At 42.8% G+C, this 19,847-nt stretch overlaps 1 protein-coding gene across 1 annotated transcript in view; it reads right to left on the bottom strand.

Annotated features, from left to right (window-relative positions):
* Nucleotides 1–5,016: 5,016 nt before the first annotated feature.
* LOC149119174 (ubiquitin-like modifier-activating enzyme 1) overlaps nt 5,017–19,847 on the bottom strand; it is a 37,345-nt gene continuing 22,514 nt past the window's right edge. The window contains exons 9-26 of the mRNA XM_089325160.1: nt 16,366–16,463; nt 16,139–16,285; nt 15,840–16,016; nt 15,647–15,751; nt 15,144–15,224; nt 14,650–14,805; nt 12,047–12,212; nt 11,730–11,926; nt 10,209–10,273; nt 9,804–9,999; nt 9,113–9,187; nt 8,814–9,003; nt 6,840–6,928; nt 6,529–6,621; nt 6,212–6,403; nt 5,614–5,715; nt 5,407–5,507; nt 5,017–5,232 (exon numbers count right to left, since the gene is read on the bottom strand). Coding sequence (XP_089181286.1) covers nt 5,097–5,232; nt 5,407–5,507; nt 5,614–5,715; nt 6,212–6,403; nt 6,529–6,621; nt 6,840–6,928; nt 8,814–9,003; nt 9,113–9,187; nt 9,804–9,999; nt 10,209–10,273; nt 11,730–11,926; nt 12,047–12,212; nt 14,650–14,805; nt 15,144–15,224; nt 15,647–15,751; nt 15,840–16,016; nt 16,139–16,285; nt 16,366–16,463 — 2,366 coding nt within the window. The 3' untranslated portion in view covers nt 5,017–5,096. The remainder of the gene's footprint in view (nt 5,233–5,406; nt 5,508–5,613; nt 5,716–6,211; nt 6,404–6,528; nt 6,622–6,839; nt 6,929–8,813; nt 9,004–9,112; nt 9,188–9,803; nt 10,000–10,208; nt 10,274–11,729; nt 11,927–12,046; nt 12,213–14,649; nt 14,806–15,143; nt 15,225–15,646; nt 15,752–15,839; nt 16,017–16,138; nt 16,286–16,365; nt 16,464–19,847) is intronic.

The raw sequence follows: 19,847 nt of genomic DNA, 5'->3' as shown, positions 1-19,847 counted from the left end.
TAAGAGTGTCCGTTTTTAGATCAACAACAGGAATTCACTGTGCAGTTACCCGCATGTTGGACCTCTGTCATTCATGAGGTGTAGTATGAGAATTAACAGTACACCTTCAGACTGCACTTTATGTATTTGTGTGGGTGTAAACAGTTGAAATCTCTACTTAGTATTGAGTTGGTCTTGTGCATATTAAACTCAATTAAAAACTTACCTTAATGAAAAATGGAACCGGAAAAGGTGTAGGAGGTGGGATGGGAGTGGGGTGGAAGGGTGGGAATTGGGGGAAAAACACTATATTCCTAAAAGCTGTACATATGAAATTTGTATTCATTGGAAAAAAAGTCTTCTAAAAAAAAGACAAAAAATATAGCTACGTGAGACTGAATGAGTTAGTGACATTTATGGGCTTCTATGAAGTCATTTACTTAAAATACTGTTGGTTCTGTACCTGAATATTTCAGAGTGTATATTCCAAAGATCGTTTATGCTAATGTTATGGCTTTCAGTGCTTTGCAAAGTATAATTTTGAAAACAGAAATGGAGGCCGGCGCCGCGGCTCACTAGGCTAATCCTCCGCCTTGCAGCACCGGCACACTGGGTTCTAATCCCGGTCTGGGCGCCGGATTCTGTCCCGGTTGCCCCTCTTCCAGGCCAGCTCTCTGCTGTGGCCTGGGAGTGCAGTGGAGGATGGCCCAAGTGCTTGGGCCCTGCACCCCATGGGAGACCAGGAGAAGCACCTGGCTCCTGGCTTTGGATCAGTGTGGTGCACTGTGGCCATTGGAGGGTGAACCAATGGTAAAGGAAGACCTTTCTCTCTCTCTCTCTCTCTCTCACTGTCCACTCTGCCTGTCAAAAAAAAAGAAAAAAAAAAAAAAAGCCGGCGCCGTGGCTCAATAGGCTAATCCTCCACCTTGCGGCGCCGGCACATCGGGTTCTAGTCCCGGTTGGGGCGCCGGATTCTGTCCCGGTTGCCCCTCTTCCAGGCCAGCTCTCTGCTATGGCCTGGGAGTGCAGTGGAGGATGGCCCAGGTGCTTGGGCCCTGCACCCCATGGGAGACCAGGAAAAGCACCTGGCTCCTGGCTCCTGCCATCAGATCAGCGCGGTGCGCCAGCTGCAGCGGCGGCCATTGGAGGGTGAACCAACGGCAAAAGGAAGACCTTTCTCTCTGTCTCTCTCTCACTGTCCACTCTGCCTGTCAAAAATTTAAAAAAAAAAAAAAAGAAAAAAAAAGAAAGAAAGAAAACAGAAATGGAAATGCTTGCCTTTTGCACCCTACTTAATTCTTCCAAAACTAAAAAAAATAAAATAAAAATTTAATTATTTTGGTTTTGTGGCAATGTCATTGTTCACATGACTTCAGTAAAAACATGTTCTACCTGCCTGCACCGTGGCTCACTAGGCTAATCCTCCGCCTGTGGCACCAGCAGCCTGGGTTCTAGTCCTGGTCGGGGTGCCGGATCCTGTCCCGGTTGCTCCTCTGCCAGTCCAGCTCTCTGCTGTGGCCCGGGAGGGCAGTGGAGGATGGCCCAAGTGCTTGGGTCCCTGCACCCACATGGGAGACAGGGAGGAAGTACCCGGCTCCTGGCTCCGGATCGGCACAGCGCAAAGTCAACCAACCAACCGACTATAATATGTTTGCGGTTACATTTTAACTCTTGGTTTTTAAGCTGCAAACTTAATGTTGCATTCTTGTTGGCTTTGTTTTATATTTTCATGTTTGAATTGTGTGCTACAAAGTACAATTTTCCAGAATAATGCTGGTCTGACATTTTGGCATAACTTTTACCTACAGAACACACAAAATTAACAGTACCCTCTAGGAAAACTCACTCTAAGCAACCCTATGTTGTGGGAAAACTGGGAAGATGAGTCCAAATTGGTGTTCTAGTATCAGTGAGATATGAGACCAGACAAAATGTTGAAAAGAGAAGCAAAGTTTGAGTAGAGGACAGAGAATCTCTGAGCAAGTGGAGATGGCTTGCTGTCAGGGGTTAGGGTGAGAACTTCTTTGACTTCTGCAAGCTGAGAAGGGGCAGAGTAAGAACCCATCCTCAAACCAGGGTTCCAGCAAAAGGTGGCGTCTGAATGCGATGTGGAAAACTCAAGATAAATAGCTAATTTGTGGGCAGGAGATCACACTTCCCCCTACCCTAATGTAATGTAATGTAAAAATTTCCTCCTCTTTTCTTCTCATCTTGGGAAGGCCTCTACCACAATTTTAAAGTCAGTTAGAAACAAGTCTAATTAGAACATAAAGGACTCTGCCACAGTCCACATGGGAATTACTCTTTCACATGACAAAGAATTAAGATAATCTCTGTCTGCCACATATTCACCTGTAACACCCTCAATAATAGCGGTTACTCTAAACGCTGTAGAGGTTTTCTATCTGCAACAGTTGGGCTGGGCCAAACCTAAGTCACAAGATAGAAATCCCTTCAGAGTAACTGCTATATTCAAATACTTGAACCTTCTTGCAGCTGCCTCCTATAAGTTGCGTCTAAAGCATAGGCAAGACCAACAGGAAGCAGAATTAAATCCTACTCTGATATGGAATGCTGGCAAAAGGTTAGCTGTTTGTGCCACCATTTTTTGGACAATGATGTAGTTTTGGAGGAGATGAGTGTACTCTCCTTGACAGATAGTAGGTTAAATCTCCACTTACAACACCTGCATCCTATATGGGCACCACTTCACATCCCAGCAGTTCTTCTTCCATCCAGCTGCCTGATTTGGCACAGAAAAGTAGTGGAGGATGTCCCAAGAGTTTAGGCCCCTGCGCCTGCCTGGGGAACCTGGAAAAAGCTCCTGGTTCCTGGTTTTTGGATCAAGCTCAGCTCTGGTCGTCACAACCACTTGGGGAACCAGTGGAAACAAGACTTCACTTGTCTCTCCCTCTGTCTATAGCTCTGCCTCTCAAATGAATAAACACACTTACCACGTATCACCATTCATCAGATTGGCCATAAACTGATCACTCAATAAGGGAGAATTTCTTGTCGAACGGCAATCGTACATCATAGCACTTGTTCCTAGGCCCTTTCATACATTTTAATTATATCATCAGTGCTGGTTCTCTAGCTTGTTCCCTGCCAGCTGCAGGGCTTGATCTTATCTACCTATCTCTCCATACTTATTTCCATATATACGTATGGATCCAACTTTCTAGAGAATCCAGACTAACAGTACATCCCCAGCTCTATCATACCAGCTCAGTGTACTAATGGTCTATAAGATGGCTATGAAATACCATCACAGGTTTCTCTTGGGTCAATCTGATATAAGTGCACGCTCATGTGCAGAAAATACAGAAATAAATCCGTGGTACAGAAAATCTAGCAGTGATAACAGAACATTATTTCAGAGCAGACAACAGCAGTAATCATTGAGGGCAAGTAGAGTGAAAATGAAATTTGCACGTGTCTGGGCCTGACGTGAAATTCAATTTCAGAGATGATGATGTCAAACATGGTTATGGGAGTTTGTTGGACTTGGCAACTACAGCAAAGAAATTATGCCACTTGAATGCAAGCCTCAGACACTGTATGTTCAGTGGGCAGAGGCTAGCATCTGTACTGCAGAGCATTAAGTATACAAAAGCACCTATGAGGGGGGCCAGCAGCGTGGCACAGAAGGTTAAAGCCCTGGCCGGGAGCGCTGGCATCCCACATGGGCACTGGTTCTATCGGGCTGCTCCCCTTCCAATCCAGCCCTCTGCTATGGCCTGGGAAAGCCCAAGGGCCCAAGTCGTTGGGGCCCTTTACCTGCGTGGGAGACCTGGAAGGAGCTCCTGGCTCCTGGCTTTGGATTGGTACAGCTCCGGCTGTTGTGGCCATCTGGGGAGTGAACCAGCGGATGGAAGACCTCTCTCTACCTCTGTCTCTACCTCTGTAACTCTTTCAAATAAATAAAAAAATTTAAAAAGCACCTGTGACAAGGAAAAGCTTTCTCCTTGCTAGATCATTGCCTCAATCAAGTTTTTAAAGCACTCCTACCCGGTATCTCTGTGCTGTAAGGAAAACGACATTTAGGGGGAAAAAAGGACATCTAGAACTACAAAGTCAATGAAAGACCAATAATATAATTTACAGGCAAGCACATTATGCTGAGGCCATCGAGCTCGCCCCAAGTTTGTTGATTCAGTTATAGTTTAGAAATGAGACATCATTTTAGAAGCTGTCTGAGGTTTGGGAATACAAATGGAAACTTTGGATAACCTGGGTGGGTGAACAATGTGAAAGTAGTCAAAACTATTGGTTCTTTGAGGATTTTGTAGAATTGTCAAGACGAAAGGGAAAGATTAGGGTTCTTGTGAGGCCAGTGATGAGTCCTGCTGCTACAGATCATCCTAACACAGCTCCATGCTGCCCTGAATGAAGGAAGTCTGGAGATCCTGAAAACAAAACGGTGTTGAGGGAAGTAGGGTACTGGTTCTTCGTATTTCACCAGATTTACACCCTCCTTACATAAGGAAACCATGGTTACACAGGTTTCACTAAGAGTCGACCCATCAAGTACAATGAGGGTAGGATGAAACCTGCATGGCAAAGGCACAGGTGTCAAAGACTTAAAAGGCACATCATATTACAATAGTAAATCCATGTGTAACACATACAAATGTACTTTATTCCTAACAACTTGTTGTCCCTTTGTTACGGATGAGAAATATGGAATATGGGTTACAACCAAAGATTGAGGTGTGATAACCTCTAAATATAATTTATATGTGGTAAACCAGGTGTAAAATCTCTACCTTAGAATCAACAGGGAAGAGGGATTAGATCCTCAGATTTAACCCTGTTAATGGCTTTGCTGGTGTCACCATTTATTTTAGCAGATATGCCAAAATAAAGTTAACATACCGCACACTTCAATCAGTTGTACTTAGTCTGTCCTGTATCTTTGAATTTTCAGAAATTTCCATGTTGTGAGGGTGGAGCTGGACTCTGGATTATTACTTTAACATATGGAAATATGGAGAGAACAAGCATTGGCCCTTACCAAAACAAAGACATATCACATCTGGATCACTTTTTTATTATGAATGCCAATTTCAAACAGTAGAAAGCAGCAAAGAAAAAAAAGGTTCTTTGATCAAAGCTCAAGGAATGATGTAGCGTACATAAGGGACCTCAACGTCCTCGCCACTCTCACTGTTGCAACACAGTTCAAGCACCAGAGCCCGCACATGGTGGCCCAGTTTTCTCTTCGACACACAGCTCACAATTTCTGTCATTCTGAGACAAAAACAAAACAAAACAAAACAAAAACAGAAGGTTAAGGAGGTGAAACAGAAGAGAAGCACATATCGTAGGCAAAGACAAGATGAGAGTCAACTATTGCTTGATACAGCTGGAAATTTAAGACCCCACTGAGCAGGACACCTCCACCCTCCCTAGCTACCAACTCACGGCTGATCTAGCCGTTCCTTCAGCTTGGAGGCAGGCATAAAGAATGAGTAGAGCATGGACACACCCTGGGACAGCATGGTTATTTCCAGTTTGTGCTCTGTCTACAGAGGATGAGAAGGAGGAAGGGGAACGACCATCTGTAAGATTCTGAATTTATACAACTACCAACCCCGTGGGTAGGGGAAATGAAGAAGAAAAGCATCTTACCTTGAAGTATTCTAGGAACTGCCTGAGGGTCATCTCCTCACCATTAGGCTGTAATCCATGTACATCAAAGCGATCCCACAAAGTCCATTCTTGGTTATAATACTTGGAAACAAAGAACAGGGGGAAGGATAGTTGTTATTCCAGATGGTCTGGCCACTATCAGCCAACTTGACATGTTAGGTCAGAGCCACTGAAGTTCTTTATTCCAAGTAGTCTGATAGCCACATCTCAATTTAAGTAACTGTAATTCTTATAATGACCAAATAGTCACATATGACTGAGACCTTGTTACCTCTTCCACTCATTTTCCATCTCGTTTACTTTCCTCCTTTTAATTTCTTACAAGTACCTTGGCAATCTGTTGTTTTTTTTTTTTTCAAAATGTGTGTCGTGCTCCTACCTTGTACACTGAATGAATAAACCAGGGAACACAAAAAGCAGATACCTAGTAACAGAAACTTACATGTGCCATAAGGAATACGGATGACTGCACACACATACACACACACACATACACACTCACACACACATTTTTCACTCATATACATAGTTGGGGTAACATGACATCTCCATACAGGCAGGCCATTACCCTTCTCACCTGGTGATGTGGTGGGGCAACGGGCTCAGAGAAGCTGAAGAATGGCAGAGCCAAGTTCATGAAGCTGTTCTTATAGGACGCAAGCTGTTGGTGTCCCTGCACTACCTTGTACAGCTCCAGACACACAAGGCCAACTACAGCTGATGTGGTTGTCGCAATGGCTGGGATGATCTTTCCTGCAATAAGCTTGCTCTGTGAATCAAGTGTGCCATAGATGTTATTTTTAGAGAAGGCTGAAATCTACACAAGAAGCTAAGTTCAAATTCTAGACTTAAGTAAGCTTGCAAGGGGTGGAAGATTGATCAGACCGCCATTACCTTATGACGGTCTGCAGGGGATATATCATAGTTCTCTGCTCTGAGGTTGGATGCAGCAACAATGAAATCCATATGAAAGTTGCTATCATCATCCTGTTGTGAATGAGGAGGAGGGGGGAGAGGGGAAAGAATAAGCATGAAAAGGATTCTTGGCTACATGGGAGAAGTACATTTCCCACTCCAACTACCTGCTAACCTCCACACCACAAAGGATGACTGGGCCCTGTTGTAGATCCATAATGCTGACAAAGCCTGAGAGCTGAGCCACTGTCAACCTATTTCCCTACCCAGATCAGGGCCCCACCAACAACCTTCTCAAAATTGATGGGATACATCTTGAATCCGCAGAGTTTGTCTGGACTGGGAAGCACGGCCTTGAGCTCCTCTAGATGGCTGTCATCTGCACGAAAAGAGGAGACATGCTTAGTCCCTCTGATCCTAACCGTTTCTGAGGTAAAATCAGTAGCCCAGGGTACACAAAGTGTTCATGCATATGATGGACACTTTGGGAAATAGTGAAACAAGAAAAATAGGAGGGAATATTCCCCCAGAGAAAGAGGTACAAAGATGTAGGAAGCATGATAGGAAAATTATCCAGCATAGCCAAGAGGCAGAAGCAACCCAAATTTCTGTCAACAAAATGAAATAATCCATGTAACAGACTCAGTCTTAAAGAGGAAGGAAATTTTGACACATACTTTTAACACACATTAACCTCCTAGGTGTTTTGTCTGTCCATGCATTACTGAAGACATCACAGCCATAAAATAAATAAGACACAAAAGAAAAATAGTATGATTCTACTTTTTATATTCCTAGAATAATAACTTGTGGAAACAGAAAACAGGTATGCTGCCTGAGACAGTGAGGAAGGGGAAAATGAGGAGAAACTGTAACAGGACTTGAATTTTTAGTTAACATTAAAAAGTCTTAGAAAGTGGTTGTACAACAAGAACACATTTAGCATCACTGAACACTCATCATAAACAGGTAATAGTCTCATCAGACTTTGACCATATTAAAAAAAGAGGGAGTGGATAGGATCTTCACAGAAGACAGAAAAGATAAACCATGGATATCGAGGTCTTAAGGAAGAATAACACACACAGATGAGGAGATACAGGGAGGAAACACGAGACTGGAGTTAAAAAAGAAAATGAGTAAGGGAAGGAAGGAAAACTTCCAGACAGTAACAAAGAAGGGAACTATCAAGTCGGATTAATATCAAGAAATTTGAAGGGCAAGATTCAGTGGAAGAATACTAATAGAGATAGGTAACGTACATAAGGCGAGTCAAAAACAAATACATGGAAGGCAGACATGCATGAGAGATACAGATAAATACGTGCACAGAGGAACATAAAGAGGTGGCAATTATAAAGGAAAATAGGGCAGCTGATCTTAAGTCGTGAGATATGTAAAATGGAAGAAACACATTCAGGGTAAGATACTACAGAGAGGGGCCGGCGCCGTGGCTCAATAGGCTAATCCTCCGCCTGCGGCGCCGGCACCCCAGGTTCTAGTCCTGGTCGGGGTGCCGGATTCTGTCCCGGTTGCCCCTCTTCCAGGCCAGCTCTCTGCTGTGGCCCAGGAGTGCAGTGGAGGATGGCCCAAGTGCTTGGGCCCTGCACCCGCATGGGAGACCAGGAGAAGCACCTGGCTGCTGCCTTCGGATCAGCGTGATGTGCTGGCCGCAGCGGCCATTGGAGGGTGAACCAACGGCAAAGGAAGACCTTTCTCTCTGTCTCTCTCTCTCTCTCTCACTGTCCACTCTGCCTATCAAAAATTAAAAAAAAAAAAAGATACTACAGAGAGGAAGACACACAGCATGAGCCACACTGTAGACAGATGGAGATGGGAACTTGAGAATGAGGTGAGAAGACATATGGAGGACAACGTGATAAGGAGGAAAACAGAGAACAAAAAGTTTGGGGTAAATATTTACATGGGGATACAAGAGAAATTGAAGAGATAAAGCAGGTAAGGTATCAAGAAAAGATAACACTGGTTCAGATCATATAGAGAAGCAAAGAACAAAGGCAAACAAAAACCAGAAAAGGGATGATGAACAGCTATTTCTGACATCTATTGTGGTAGGAAGAAAAGAAATGAGACCTCCAACCAGTCATCCTTATTTCACACAGAATAAAAGTAACACCCAAAAAGATGATATGTTAGTAAACCCTATGCCTATAGTCACAGAGAAGGGCCAAGTGGTAAGGCTAGTGAGGAGACATGGGTGGAGAAAGTAGAGTGCAACTCCTGGCCAGCTGGCCAAAACTCACCAAGAGAGACACTGGCACTCTGCAGCTCCTGGTCAGAAACATGAATCCTGACACCAGACTTGGGGATGAATTCAGGTACCTGTAGAGACTGCAGGAGTGTGGCCACAGCAGGTCGGTCTTGAGAGCCCATCAGCCCATACATCTGGGCAAACAGGTTAGCAGCAGCCATCACATAGTCCAGATGTAGGGTCTATGAGAAGGCAAACACACAAAGTCAGTTCTCAGTGGGGAAATCTGCCTGTTTCCTATCTATGCAACTTCCCCTTGACCCAAAGAGATCCCAGGAAGTTGAGACTTACATTGTTGACATCAAATGTAAGTGGATGTGGACAGCGTTTGGGTCCAGACCAGAATGGGGCTCCTGAGCTTGTCAGCTAGGAGAGGAAAGATTTTGGAGGAGTAGAACCTGAGTGTAGAAGACCAGCTGGCAATGCTACCACCTTACTTTGTTCCTGTGAGTCTAGACACTATTCTGGGAAACTTTTTATCAGAATAACAAAAAAATCATAAACTTGTCAATCTGGCAGGCACTATACAAACTAAAGCTTAACATTTATATGTTAACCCTGAAAAAACCCCCATTATATGAGTTATTATTTCTTCTTTACAGATAAAGTTACTGAAATACAAAGAGGAAAATAAATGGCTTGCTCTAATGTCAAGTCCATTGGGTTTCAAACCAACAATGGCTGTTAAACTTGAAACTATGTTAACTATAAAACTTTAGAACTATAAAGCTTTCCCTGATAGTATCTACAATGTGAGATCAGAAACAATACTCCACACCATCAGCCAGGGAAACAGAAATGAAAAACCCCTTTCCTGGTGGAAAAGGAATGAGGCAGAACACGTTTGCAGAACTGCAGCTTGTTTTTCTGAGATACCAATCCTTGGGTTGCCTGTGACTGCTGGATTATCAAAAACCTAGGAGAATTCTCTTGTTTCCCAGAAATGTACTCTGCCCAAAGGTCCAGGAAAGTGCAATAATACCTGGTTGGGAGGGAAGTTGTGGAGTAGCTGCCGGATGTTGTTAGAATACTGGGTGTGCCAGTGGTAGCAAGCCCAAGTCACACAGTCAGCCCATGTATGTGGTCGCTGCAGTACCAGGCTACGCTGTAAGGCCTCCAGCACCTCCACTGGTTGGGTGCCTCCCAGCTGCAAAGTCCGTTCCACAAACTTTGGGTCTCTATAGGGAAGAAGCAAACAGCAAAATTATTCAACAGACCCAGAAGCAGGCTTCTTGAAAATCCCACACTCTCCATGCAAAGCCAGACGTGATTCCCAAAAGGTGTCAAGAGGCTCAAACATAATAAGGTACAGATGTGAGGGAAGCAGACACAAGGTTTTTAGGCTGCTGGGCAGGGGCAAGCATCACAGTTCATTTAGGTTACACACGTGAGATACTGGTTGACATTTTCTGCAGGGTGCTTGAAGAGGCCTTCAAATTCATCCCGGGCCCACTGCAGACAAAGCAAACATTACACAGGGACAATGAATAACACAGAGGTTTCTAAATGTATTCGAAAGATTAATCAATGAATCAAGCAAGTTGAAAGAAGCACTTTTGCTCTGTGAGTGCGCAACAGTGAAGTTTCTTAAATGTGGCTCCCCAAATTTACCAACTTCACACCGCTACTTTTTCAATGGCTTATCTATATAGTGGTAATGCAGGTGCTTAGGCATTAAAAGTTACTTGTCACGTCTGTGTACATTACTAGAATACGGGTGTTTTTCCTCAAAAAAAAAAAAAAAAGGAAAATTCACAGCTAAATATAACAACAACAATCCTCATACAGACCCTGGGACTGGCAAAAAACAAAGCACTTCTGCATATGTACTGCCATTTTATACTTTAAATACGAAATATTTATATAAGACCAGTAAGTACAATCACTTGCAAAGTCATCTGGATCTCTAGCGCCGGAGATTCACTGGAGACTGTAGCTCTTTCCTACTGCCTACTTCATCATTCTAGATAGTAATTTCTATGCTCCATGGACTTGCTACAAAGAAACAACCAAATACATATATATCTAAAGCTTATTCAAAATAGCAAATGCATGTTAAATGTTATAGAAAGGATGAGATACTAATTGTCATGGAAGTTTTATGGATAAGGAATCCGAGGCATGTGGAAGTTTCACAGAAGTCTGAGGTCATATAATGAAAATGTTTTAAAACCTTTCTCATAGATTTCCCTGCATGTTGGACACAAAAGAAAACGTGACCTACTAGAGGTTATATAAACATATAAATACACATGAGAGCCAAAAACTGACAGTCATGAGTACATAAATAAGTATATCCACTCATGCTGAAAGTGCTAAGTTGGGAAGGCAACTTTTTTTTTCCACAAATAATTCCTCCTAAACAAAGTCTCAAATATTACAGTAAGAAACACTCTAAACACACAATGGTGTGGTTCTTGGGTTGCAGATTAGCATTAGATTATGTGTATCAGTTACTCAGGTGTATTTATTTTCTTCAACTAAATATGCCCTGTTCTATATGTATGGCCATTATGTCAATAGAAACTATTCTGATAAACTAACTGTTGAAACATTTTGAGCAGCAGTTATAGAAATATAAACATATACTTTAACACAAATTTTTCTGTAATAACTTTGTTAACTTTGAAATAACAAAGTTAACAATGAAGTCAATTTTGCTCAGAAACACATTAGTGTTTACACATTCTCACTTTTCAGACGTTTACTGAAACTGTAGTCTTTAACAGAAGATTTTTTAAAGTTAAAAAAAGTTTTAAAAATGAAGTTATTGGTACACATGAAAACTGATTAGCAGAAAGATTTGCTGCACTGAGCCTTACAGTTCTGGAATGTCAAGGGCTTCAAAATCCAGAGGCTATGTCTGAACCTGTCTCTTTTACCTCCCAAAGTCCCCAAGGCTAGTCACCTGCAGAGTGTGTTCAATGGCATTGGGGAAGTTCTTCAGTGTGCAGATGGGGATGGACTTCTCAGGTGGGTCCTGGCTAGAGCTGTAAGATTCCGTCAGGAAGGGAATAACCACTTGCACACTGCCCTTGGTGCCCAGTGTCCCTGACTCCAACAATGGTTTACGGTAGTACACGCAGCGGCGGTCCATGTACAGGCCTTCATGGAGGTAAAGAGGATGTTTCATGAGAACTGGGAGAGGAGTATTAGGACAGGTACACCCCACCCTAATATGCACAATGATGGCTGTGCCCTATCCTCATGTGCCTAGAAACTCACGGGCATCTACATCGTCCAGGGCATTGGCTACACCATCCAGGTTTTCATAGAAGTCGTCGTTGTAGATACACTCAGTGTCAGGGCCTACACGATTCTGGTGGCTTATTACTCTGACGTATGGATTTATCTGACGCACAGATGCCGCAGCTACATCAGACTTTAACTTCTGAATGGGAATGGAGGGAGAAAGCTGTTTGTCATACATTCACACACAACCTTTTAAACAGCTAACCTAACAACTGAGTAAGTGAAGAAAAGCCTTGACTCCAAATTCAAGAACATCACCTGATGTTCTGTGACAATGCCACATGTGACAAATGTGAAATGAGACCAAGAGGGCCCAAAATATATGCCACAAATAGGAAAAAAATTCCTTAGTTTTACATTATTTTACCAACTAATTCCACTTTTTTTTTTCATTTAATGAGACCCAGAATAGAGATGACATCACCTAAATAAAAACAAAGACACACAGGATCTTTTCAAAGCCAAAGCCAAAACCAAGACCTTTTCTTATTTAAAACCCAACACTGGATGATGCAACACTGTGGTGAAGTGTTTTAAAACTGTGGCCTGCAGTGCCAGCATCCCAAATGGGTGCTGGTTCAAGTCCTGGCTGCTCCATTTCCTATACAGCTCTCTGCCATGGCACAGGAAAGCAGGAGAAGGATGACTCAAGTCTCTCGGCCCCTGCAGACCCGGAAGTAGCTCCTGGCCCCTGGGTTCAGATCAGCTCAGCACTGGCCACTGCAGCCATTTGTGGAGTGAACCAGTGGATGAAGGACCCTCTTCTCTCAAACTCTTTCAAATAAACAAAACTAAATCTTTAAAAAAAAAAAACCCTCCACTGGTAATACATTTTTCCTTAGAGAAAAATGAGCTGTCTCTATCATTGCACACCATAAAGTACAGTTTTGCTCAGGTTTTTACCTTTATCTGTTGGCACACTATTATGCTAGACATTCTAATCTACATCCTTCGAGTATCTGAAAAAAATTTCACTTTTTTTAAAGATTTTTTTATTTATTTGAAAGTCAGAGTTACACAGAGAGATGAGAAGGAGAGGGAGAGGGAGAGGGAGAGGGAGAGGGGGAGGGGGAGGGGGAGGGGGAGGGGGAGAGGGAGAGGGAGAGAGAGAGAGAGAGAGAGAGAGAGAGAGAGAGAGGTGTCTTCCATCCGCTGGTTCACTCCCCAATTGGCCGCAAGGACTGGAGCTGTGCTGATCCAAAGCCAGGAACCAGGAGCTTCCTCCAGGCCTCCCATGGTGGGTGCAGGGGCCCAAGGACTTGGGCCATCTTCTATTGCTTTCCCAGGCCACAGCAGAGAGCTGGATCGGAAGTGGAACAGAGCCGGGTCTTGAACTGGCAACCATATGGGATGCTGGCACTTCAGGCCAGGGTGTTAACACACTGTACCACAGCGCCAGCCCCAAAAATGTCATCTTTCTCATGAAAGATACCTTTGTTTACACTGTAAACCTTCCAAAGACACCTTTGTTTCTTACCACGTCCATACCCTACCTTTTCACGTGTTAATGATATTCTCTGTGACTGTATTTGTTTTTTTAAGTTATCAAACCAAGAAACTTTTTCTATACATTTTCATATCACATATTTAACTAGAAAGTAGAAAAAAATTAGACCATTTTAAAATCCTTAATAAATCCTACACATAATCTGAATCATCATAAAAATATTTTCCAATGCAAACTTCAGTAACAGGAGCTAAACTCCATTTACCTTTTGGTCAAATATCTTTATGTACTTCTTAATGACAGCTAGATTCTCATTTCTAATGCATTCAACCTGGTATTTTGTTTGAAGGAAAAGGCAGCACAGAAAAATAGTTTGACAGCCTATCAGCATAACTTGCAGGAGTTTAAAACTATATAGCAAACTTAACAAGTCAAAGTGTTTATAAGTTTGGTTTTAAGTAAATCTGGAATCCATATTCAATCAACTTCCATTTTGAATGGATATTTACAACTAGTACATATTCTGTCTCACGATACAGTGGTCATTTGGAAAAGTGTTTCATTGAATTAAAGGAGGATTTCCTGTAGAAGATTAGAAAGTTCCATTCTTTGATAAAATAAGAGTAAAAAAGTCAAATAATGGTCTTAGTGTTCTTAAAATGACTATTATAATCTTGTGGATTCCAAGAGTATTTTACTATTAATTTTCCTATTAGAAAAGGGCAGGAACTTCTTTTTAACATATATTTCAATGTCTAGAACCTACTATGTGGACTGTAAAGTTATAAGACTCTGAGCAGGCAGTAAAATTACTGACTTTCACAACGGCCTTCCATAACCCCAATTTACAGTACCGTATTCAAAATGGCCCAAAACCAACAACGCAGGAGTGGAGAAATTATGAAAACCTATCAATGAAATGACCTAAGTGCTTGATAAATGTTTGCTGAGGTGAAGACTGACCAGCAGACAATTAAATTTGGACACAGGTATGAGGGTATGAGACACACAGAGAGAGGTGTTCTAAGCCACTAGGATGAGAAGAGAGAGAGAGAGAGAGAGAGAGAGAGAGAGAGAGAGAGAGAGAGAGAGAGATATGACAGAAACTCATAAACCCCATTCAACTCACTGTGACATCCCAGGGCCGGAAGAGAAACTGTCGGTTCAGATTGGACTTTTCAATGGTATCCATGTCTGTCACTGTAATATTCCCACCCTCCCCACAGCCTAGTCCAATCATGGCAAAGTTCTTGAGCAACTCACAGCCAATGGCACCTGCACCCACCTGGAAGATGGGAAAGAGAGTCTGGTCAAGGTGACTGCAGATAGCAGGAAGCCATTTACCGCTCTGTACTTCCCGTAGAGGTACAAAGATGAAAGAAAGTCATCTATGCCACATATTTAAACCCCCAAATCACAAAAATCTATCATCATCTTAAAAATGGAAGCACTTGAGACCCAAAACAAAGAATATATCATGTTTTCCTTCAATTCACAGAAAGTGAAAAAGTGAATGTGATCAAGCCACAAAAGATCAGAAAGACCCAACTTCTAGAGACAAAAGAAAATCTAAGAGGGGTCAGAAGCTAGTAAGGAAGGTGAAGGTAGTGGGTGTCTACTCACCAGAAAGTACTTCTGCTTGCCTAGTTTCTCTTGTAGGTCTGAGCCAAATACTGCCACCTGCCCATCATAACGGTTCTGATGCTATCAAAAAAGGAAGGAAGGCAGGAAGGCAGGAAGGCAGGAAGGCAGGAAGGCAGGAAGGCAGGAAGGCAGGAAGGCAGGCAGGCAGGAAGGCAGGCAGGCAGGAAGGAAGACAGAAGGCAGGAAGGCGGGAAGGAAGGCAGGAAGGCGGGAAGGCGGGAAGGAGGGAAGGAGGGAGGGAGGGAGGGAGGGAAGGAGGGAGGGAGGGAGGGAGGGAAGGAGGGAGGGAGGGAGGGAGAGAAAGAAAAGAGAAAAGAAAAGAAAAGAAAAGAAAAGAAAAGAAAAGAAAAGAAAAGAAAAGAAAAGAAAAGAAAAGAAAAGAAAAGAAAAGAAAAGAAAAGAAAAAAGAAAAGAACAGGAAGGTTAAGGAAGAGTGGCTTTAGAGATGCTCACAATGAAGTCGTCACAGAGGACCCACATACCGGGAGACATTTGTCTTCCATGAAGGCTTCTTTGTTTTCAGGAAGGCATTCTAAAGCATCAAAGTACAACCACTGCATGATAGGCATAAACTTGCCAGAGCAGGCCTGGGGAGAAAAGGTTGTCAGTAGTTGAGGCTTGACAAGTGACAAGTAGAGGACACTTCTGGCCATGCCCTTAACCATCCATGCTGACCTTCATGACCTCCTGGGCGGCCAGGCCCCCAATGAAGGCATTTATAGGTGCCAGATTCCCAGCAGCTACATATGCCAACTTGCGAATGAGGTCTTCATCCAGGATGCCCTGCTGTCCTGGGGGCAAGGCTTCAGAATTCACAGTCTGTGCTAAGATCACCAGTTCTGCTGCATCTTCCTGACGAGTCAAAAAAGAACATTTCAGACCACCATAGGAGGATAAGGAGGAAGGAAATTGTAGGCAAATGGAAAAATGACCGCTTTGGTCCAATCCACTGGTTATCTCCCCATCTCATTTACCTCATTATGTGGTCGAGGAGATCGATTGTATTGAGAACAAAACCGATGCAGGGCCTGGAAGCCAATGTGCAGCTGAGCAGGGTGAGAATACTTGGCAAAGTCCATTATCACAAAATCTGGCTCTGCCAATGACGCTACTAAGGATTTCTGTGGAAAGTGGGACATCAGGATCAGAGGCCGGAAAAAACTAGAAAACGCCCAGAAACCTACCATCAACTCATACTCACAAAACTAATCTTCTTAGGTACTTTGACCTGACTGACAATGCCTCCACGAATATACTCAGAGAAGCTGGAGGTATCACATATGCTGAAGGTGTAAGGCCCTAAGGGAAACAAAAAAAGGTGGAGGGGAATATGTTAAGTCATGTAACAACTCTCCCATCTTGCCATCTAGCACCATTAAATTTATTTATTTTTTTTAACTTTTATTTAATGAATGTAAATTTCCAAAGTACGACTGATGGATTACAATGGCTTCCCCCCCATACCGTCCCTCCCACCCACAACCCTCCCCTTTCCCACTCCCTCTCCCCTTCCATTCACATCAAGATTCATTTTCGATTATCTTAATATACAGAAGATCAGCTTAGTATACATTAAGTAAGGATTTCAACGGTTTGCTCCCACACACAAACATAGAGTGAAAAATAATAGATGATTTTTTTAAATGATGATGAAATCAGATCAGACCTATTGTCATGTTTAATCCCAGTGAGAGTCAAGCTGGGAATTGATAATTTCTTTTTTCTTTTCTTTTTTTTTTTACAGAAGATCAGTTTAGTATGCATTAAGTAAAAATTTCAGCAGTTTGCACGCCCATAGAAACACAAAGTGAAATATACTGTTTGAGTACTCATTATAGCATTAAATCTCAATGTACAGCACATTAAGGACAGAGATCCTACATGAGGAGTAAGTGCACAGTGACTCCTGTTGTTGACTTTACCAACTGACACTCCTGTCTATGGCATCAGTAATCTCCCTATGCACCAGTCATGAGTTTCCAAGGCTATGGAAGCCCTCTGAGTTCTCCGACTCTGATCTTGTTTAGACAAGGTCATAGTCAAAGTGGAGGTTCTCTCCTCCCTTCAGAGAAAGGTACCTCCTTCTTTGATGACCTGTTCTTTCCACTGGGATCTCACTCACAGAGATCTTTTGCCAGAGTGTCTTGGCTTTCCATGCCTGAAATACTCTCATGGGCTTTTCAGCCAGATCCGAAAGCCTTTAGGGCTGATTCTGAGGCCAGAGTGCTATTTAGGACATCTGCCATTCTATGAGTCTGCTGAGTATCTCCCTTCCCATGTTGGATCACTCTCCCCTTTATTTATTCTATCGGTTAGTATTAGCAGGTACTAGACTTGTTTATGTGCTCCCTTTGACTCTTAGTCCTTTCATTATGATCAATTGTGAACTCAAATTGATCACTTGGACCAGTGAGATGGCATTGGTACATGCCACCTTCATGGGATTGAATTGCAATCCCCTGGTATGTTTCTAACTCTACCATTTGGGGCAAGTCAGCTTGAGCATGTCCCAAATTATACATCTCTTCCCTCTCGTATTCCCACTCTCATGTTTAACAGGGATCACATTTCAGTTAATTTTCAACACTTAAGAATAACTGTGTGATAATTACAGAATTAAACCAGTCATATTAAGTAGAACAGACCAAAAAAATACTAAGAGGATAATGTATTAAGTTGTTCATTAACAGTCAGGGCTATGCTGATCAAGTCACCGTTTCTCATAGTGTCCATTTCACTTCAGGAGGTTTCCTTTTTGGTGTTCAGTCAGTTGTCACCGATCAGGGAGAACATATGGTATTTGTCCCTTTGGGACTGGCTTACTTCACTCAGCATGATGTGTTCCAGATTCCTCCATTTTGTTGCAAATGACTGGATTTCGTTGTTTCTTACTGCAGTATAGTATTCTAAAGAGTACATATCCCATAATTTCTTTATCCAGTCTACCGTTGATGGGCATTTAGGTTGGTTCCAGGTCCTGGCTATTGTGAATTGTAGCACCATTCAATTTAAAATTAAAAACCAAAATACTTGTAGCGCAGACACTGTAAGCCTCTATTCTTACATTCAGGTATCTAAAACTGTTCCTCTCCTGCCCCAGGTTTAGCTCAACCCCCTCAATGACTCTACTTCTAAATACGATTCTAAAAAAAGCCATGTTTATAGCTCTTCCTTTTCAATTAAAAATTGTGAATACCTTCTATCCTTTTTGTCTACTTGAGTGTAGGAGACTGCAAGCACTCAGATACAAAGAATGAAATCTGTCTTTGATCTCCAGGGGTCTGCTCAGGCTCCTGAGACTCAGAACGTATGAAAGAGATGTCTCTCTCTCCTTCTCCAAACTCTAAGAAAGTGTCATCAACTCTCCACCTGAAACTAGGTAATCTGTATACCTTTAACCCAGATCCTTGGGAGAGTCACAACAATTAGGAGAGACCTCTCCTTCACACAACTCAAATCTTGAGGACGTGTCTCGACCATGTCTCACACATGTCTCTGACTTTGGGGCTCAACTCAGAATTTTGCCTCTAGTCCAGTCCTCAGACAACTAAAAGGTTTCAGTTCTGATTAATTTAACTTTCTATAATAATTAACGAAGAAACCACGGAAATCAGTTTTTAACCATGAGAAAAGGCAGTACAAAAAAATGATTCCTGTTAAAATAACAAATGCAATTAGCTGCCTGATTATTCCAGCTTGTTGCCAAAGCACAAGAAGTAGGAAGGATCACAGAAACCAGCAAACACCCTCATTTGACAATGAGTTCAGAATTCAGAGACAAGAACATATTGACTTCACAGGACACAGTTCTTGAGGACAGGGAAGCAAATTAAAGAACACCAGCCTTAGAAATATACTGCAGACCTGAGTATAAAGCATAAAAAATTAACAAACAAAAAAACTATCAAAGGCCAGGAAAACAACTATAAAAACACTAAGATCTCTTTGTAACTGAAGAATGGTTCTAGGAACTCGATGGATACAAAACTCCCACAGATGTTCAAGTTCTTCATACAAAATGCTGATCATACTTGCACACAAACTCTAACTCACATTAGGACATTAGGACTGCAATATCTAATGCAACACAAGTAGATAGTTACATGTGTTCCTGTATATGCTCAATATACATGCAATTTTTATCATTCACATATTTTTGATCTCTAATCGTTCAATCATGGATGCAGAGGGACAGGACCTTAAAACAGGGGGCAAGCATTTGAAATGGTGGTTGGCCGGCACCGCGGCTCCCTAGGCTAATCCTCTGGAGGCCTTGCGGCGCCGGCACACCGGGTTCTAGTCCCGGTCGGGGCGCCGGATTCTGTCCCGGTTGCCCCTCTTCCAGGCCAGCTCTCTGCTGTGGCCAGGGAGTGCAGTGGAGGATGGCCCAAGTGCTCGGGCCCTGCACCCCATGGGAGACCAGGAAAAGCACCTGGCTCCTGCCATCGGATCAGCACGGTGTGCCGGCCGCAGTGCGCCGTCCGCGGTGGCTATTGGAGGGTGAACCAATGGCAAAGGAAGACCTTTCTCTCTCTCTCTCTCTCTCTCTCACTGTCCACTCCGCCTGTCAAAAAAATAAAAATAAAAATAAATAAAAATGAAATGGTGGTTAAGACTGTGCTTCATTAGCCAGCACCTCAAGTTGGCATGCCTACTATGAATTCCAGCTATTACAGTTCTACT

Source organism: Oryctolagus cuniculus, chromosome Y (genome assembly GCF_051225735.1).
Source record: "Oryctolagus cuniculus isolate XC-2025 breed Fujian yellow rabbit chromosome Y, ASM5122573v1, whole genome shotgun sequence".
Lineage (NCBI taxonomy): Eukaryota > Metazoa > Chordata > Mammalia > Lagomorpha > Leporidae > Oryctolagus > Oryctolagus cuniculus.
This window is presented reverse-complemented; position numbering and strand designations above follow the sequence as displayed.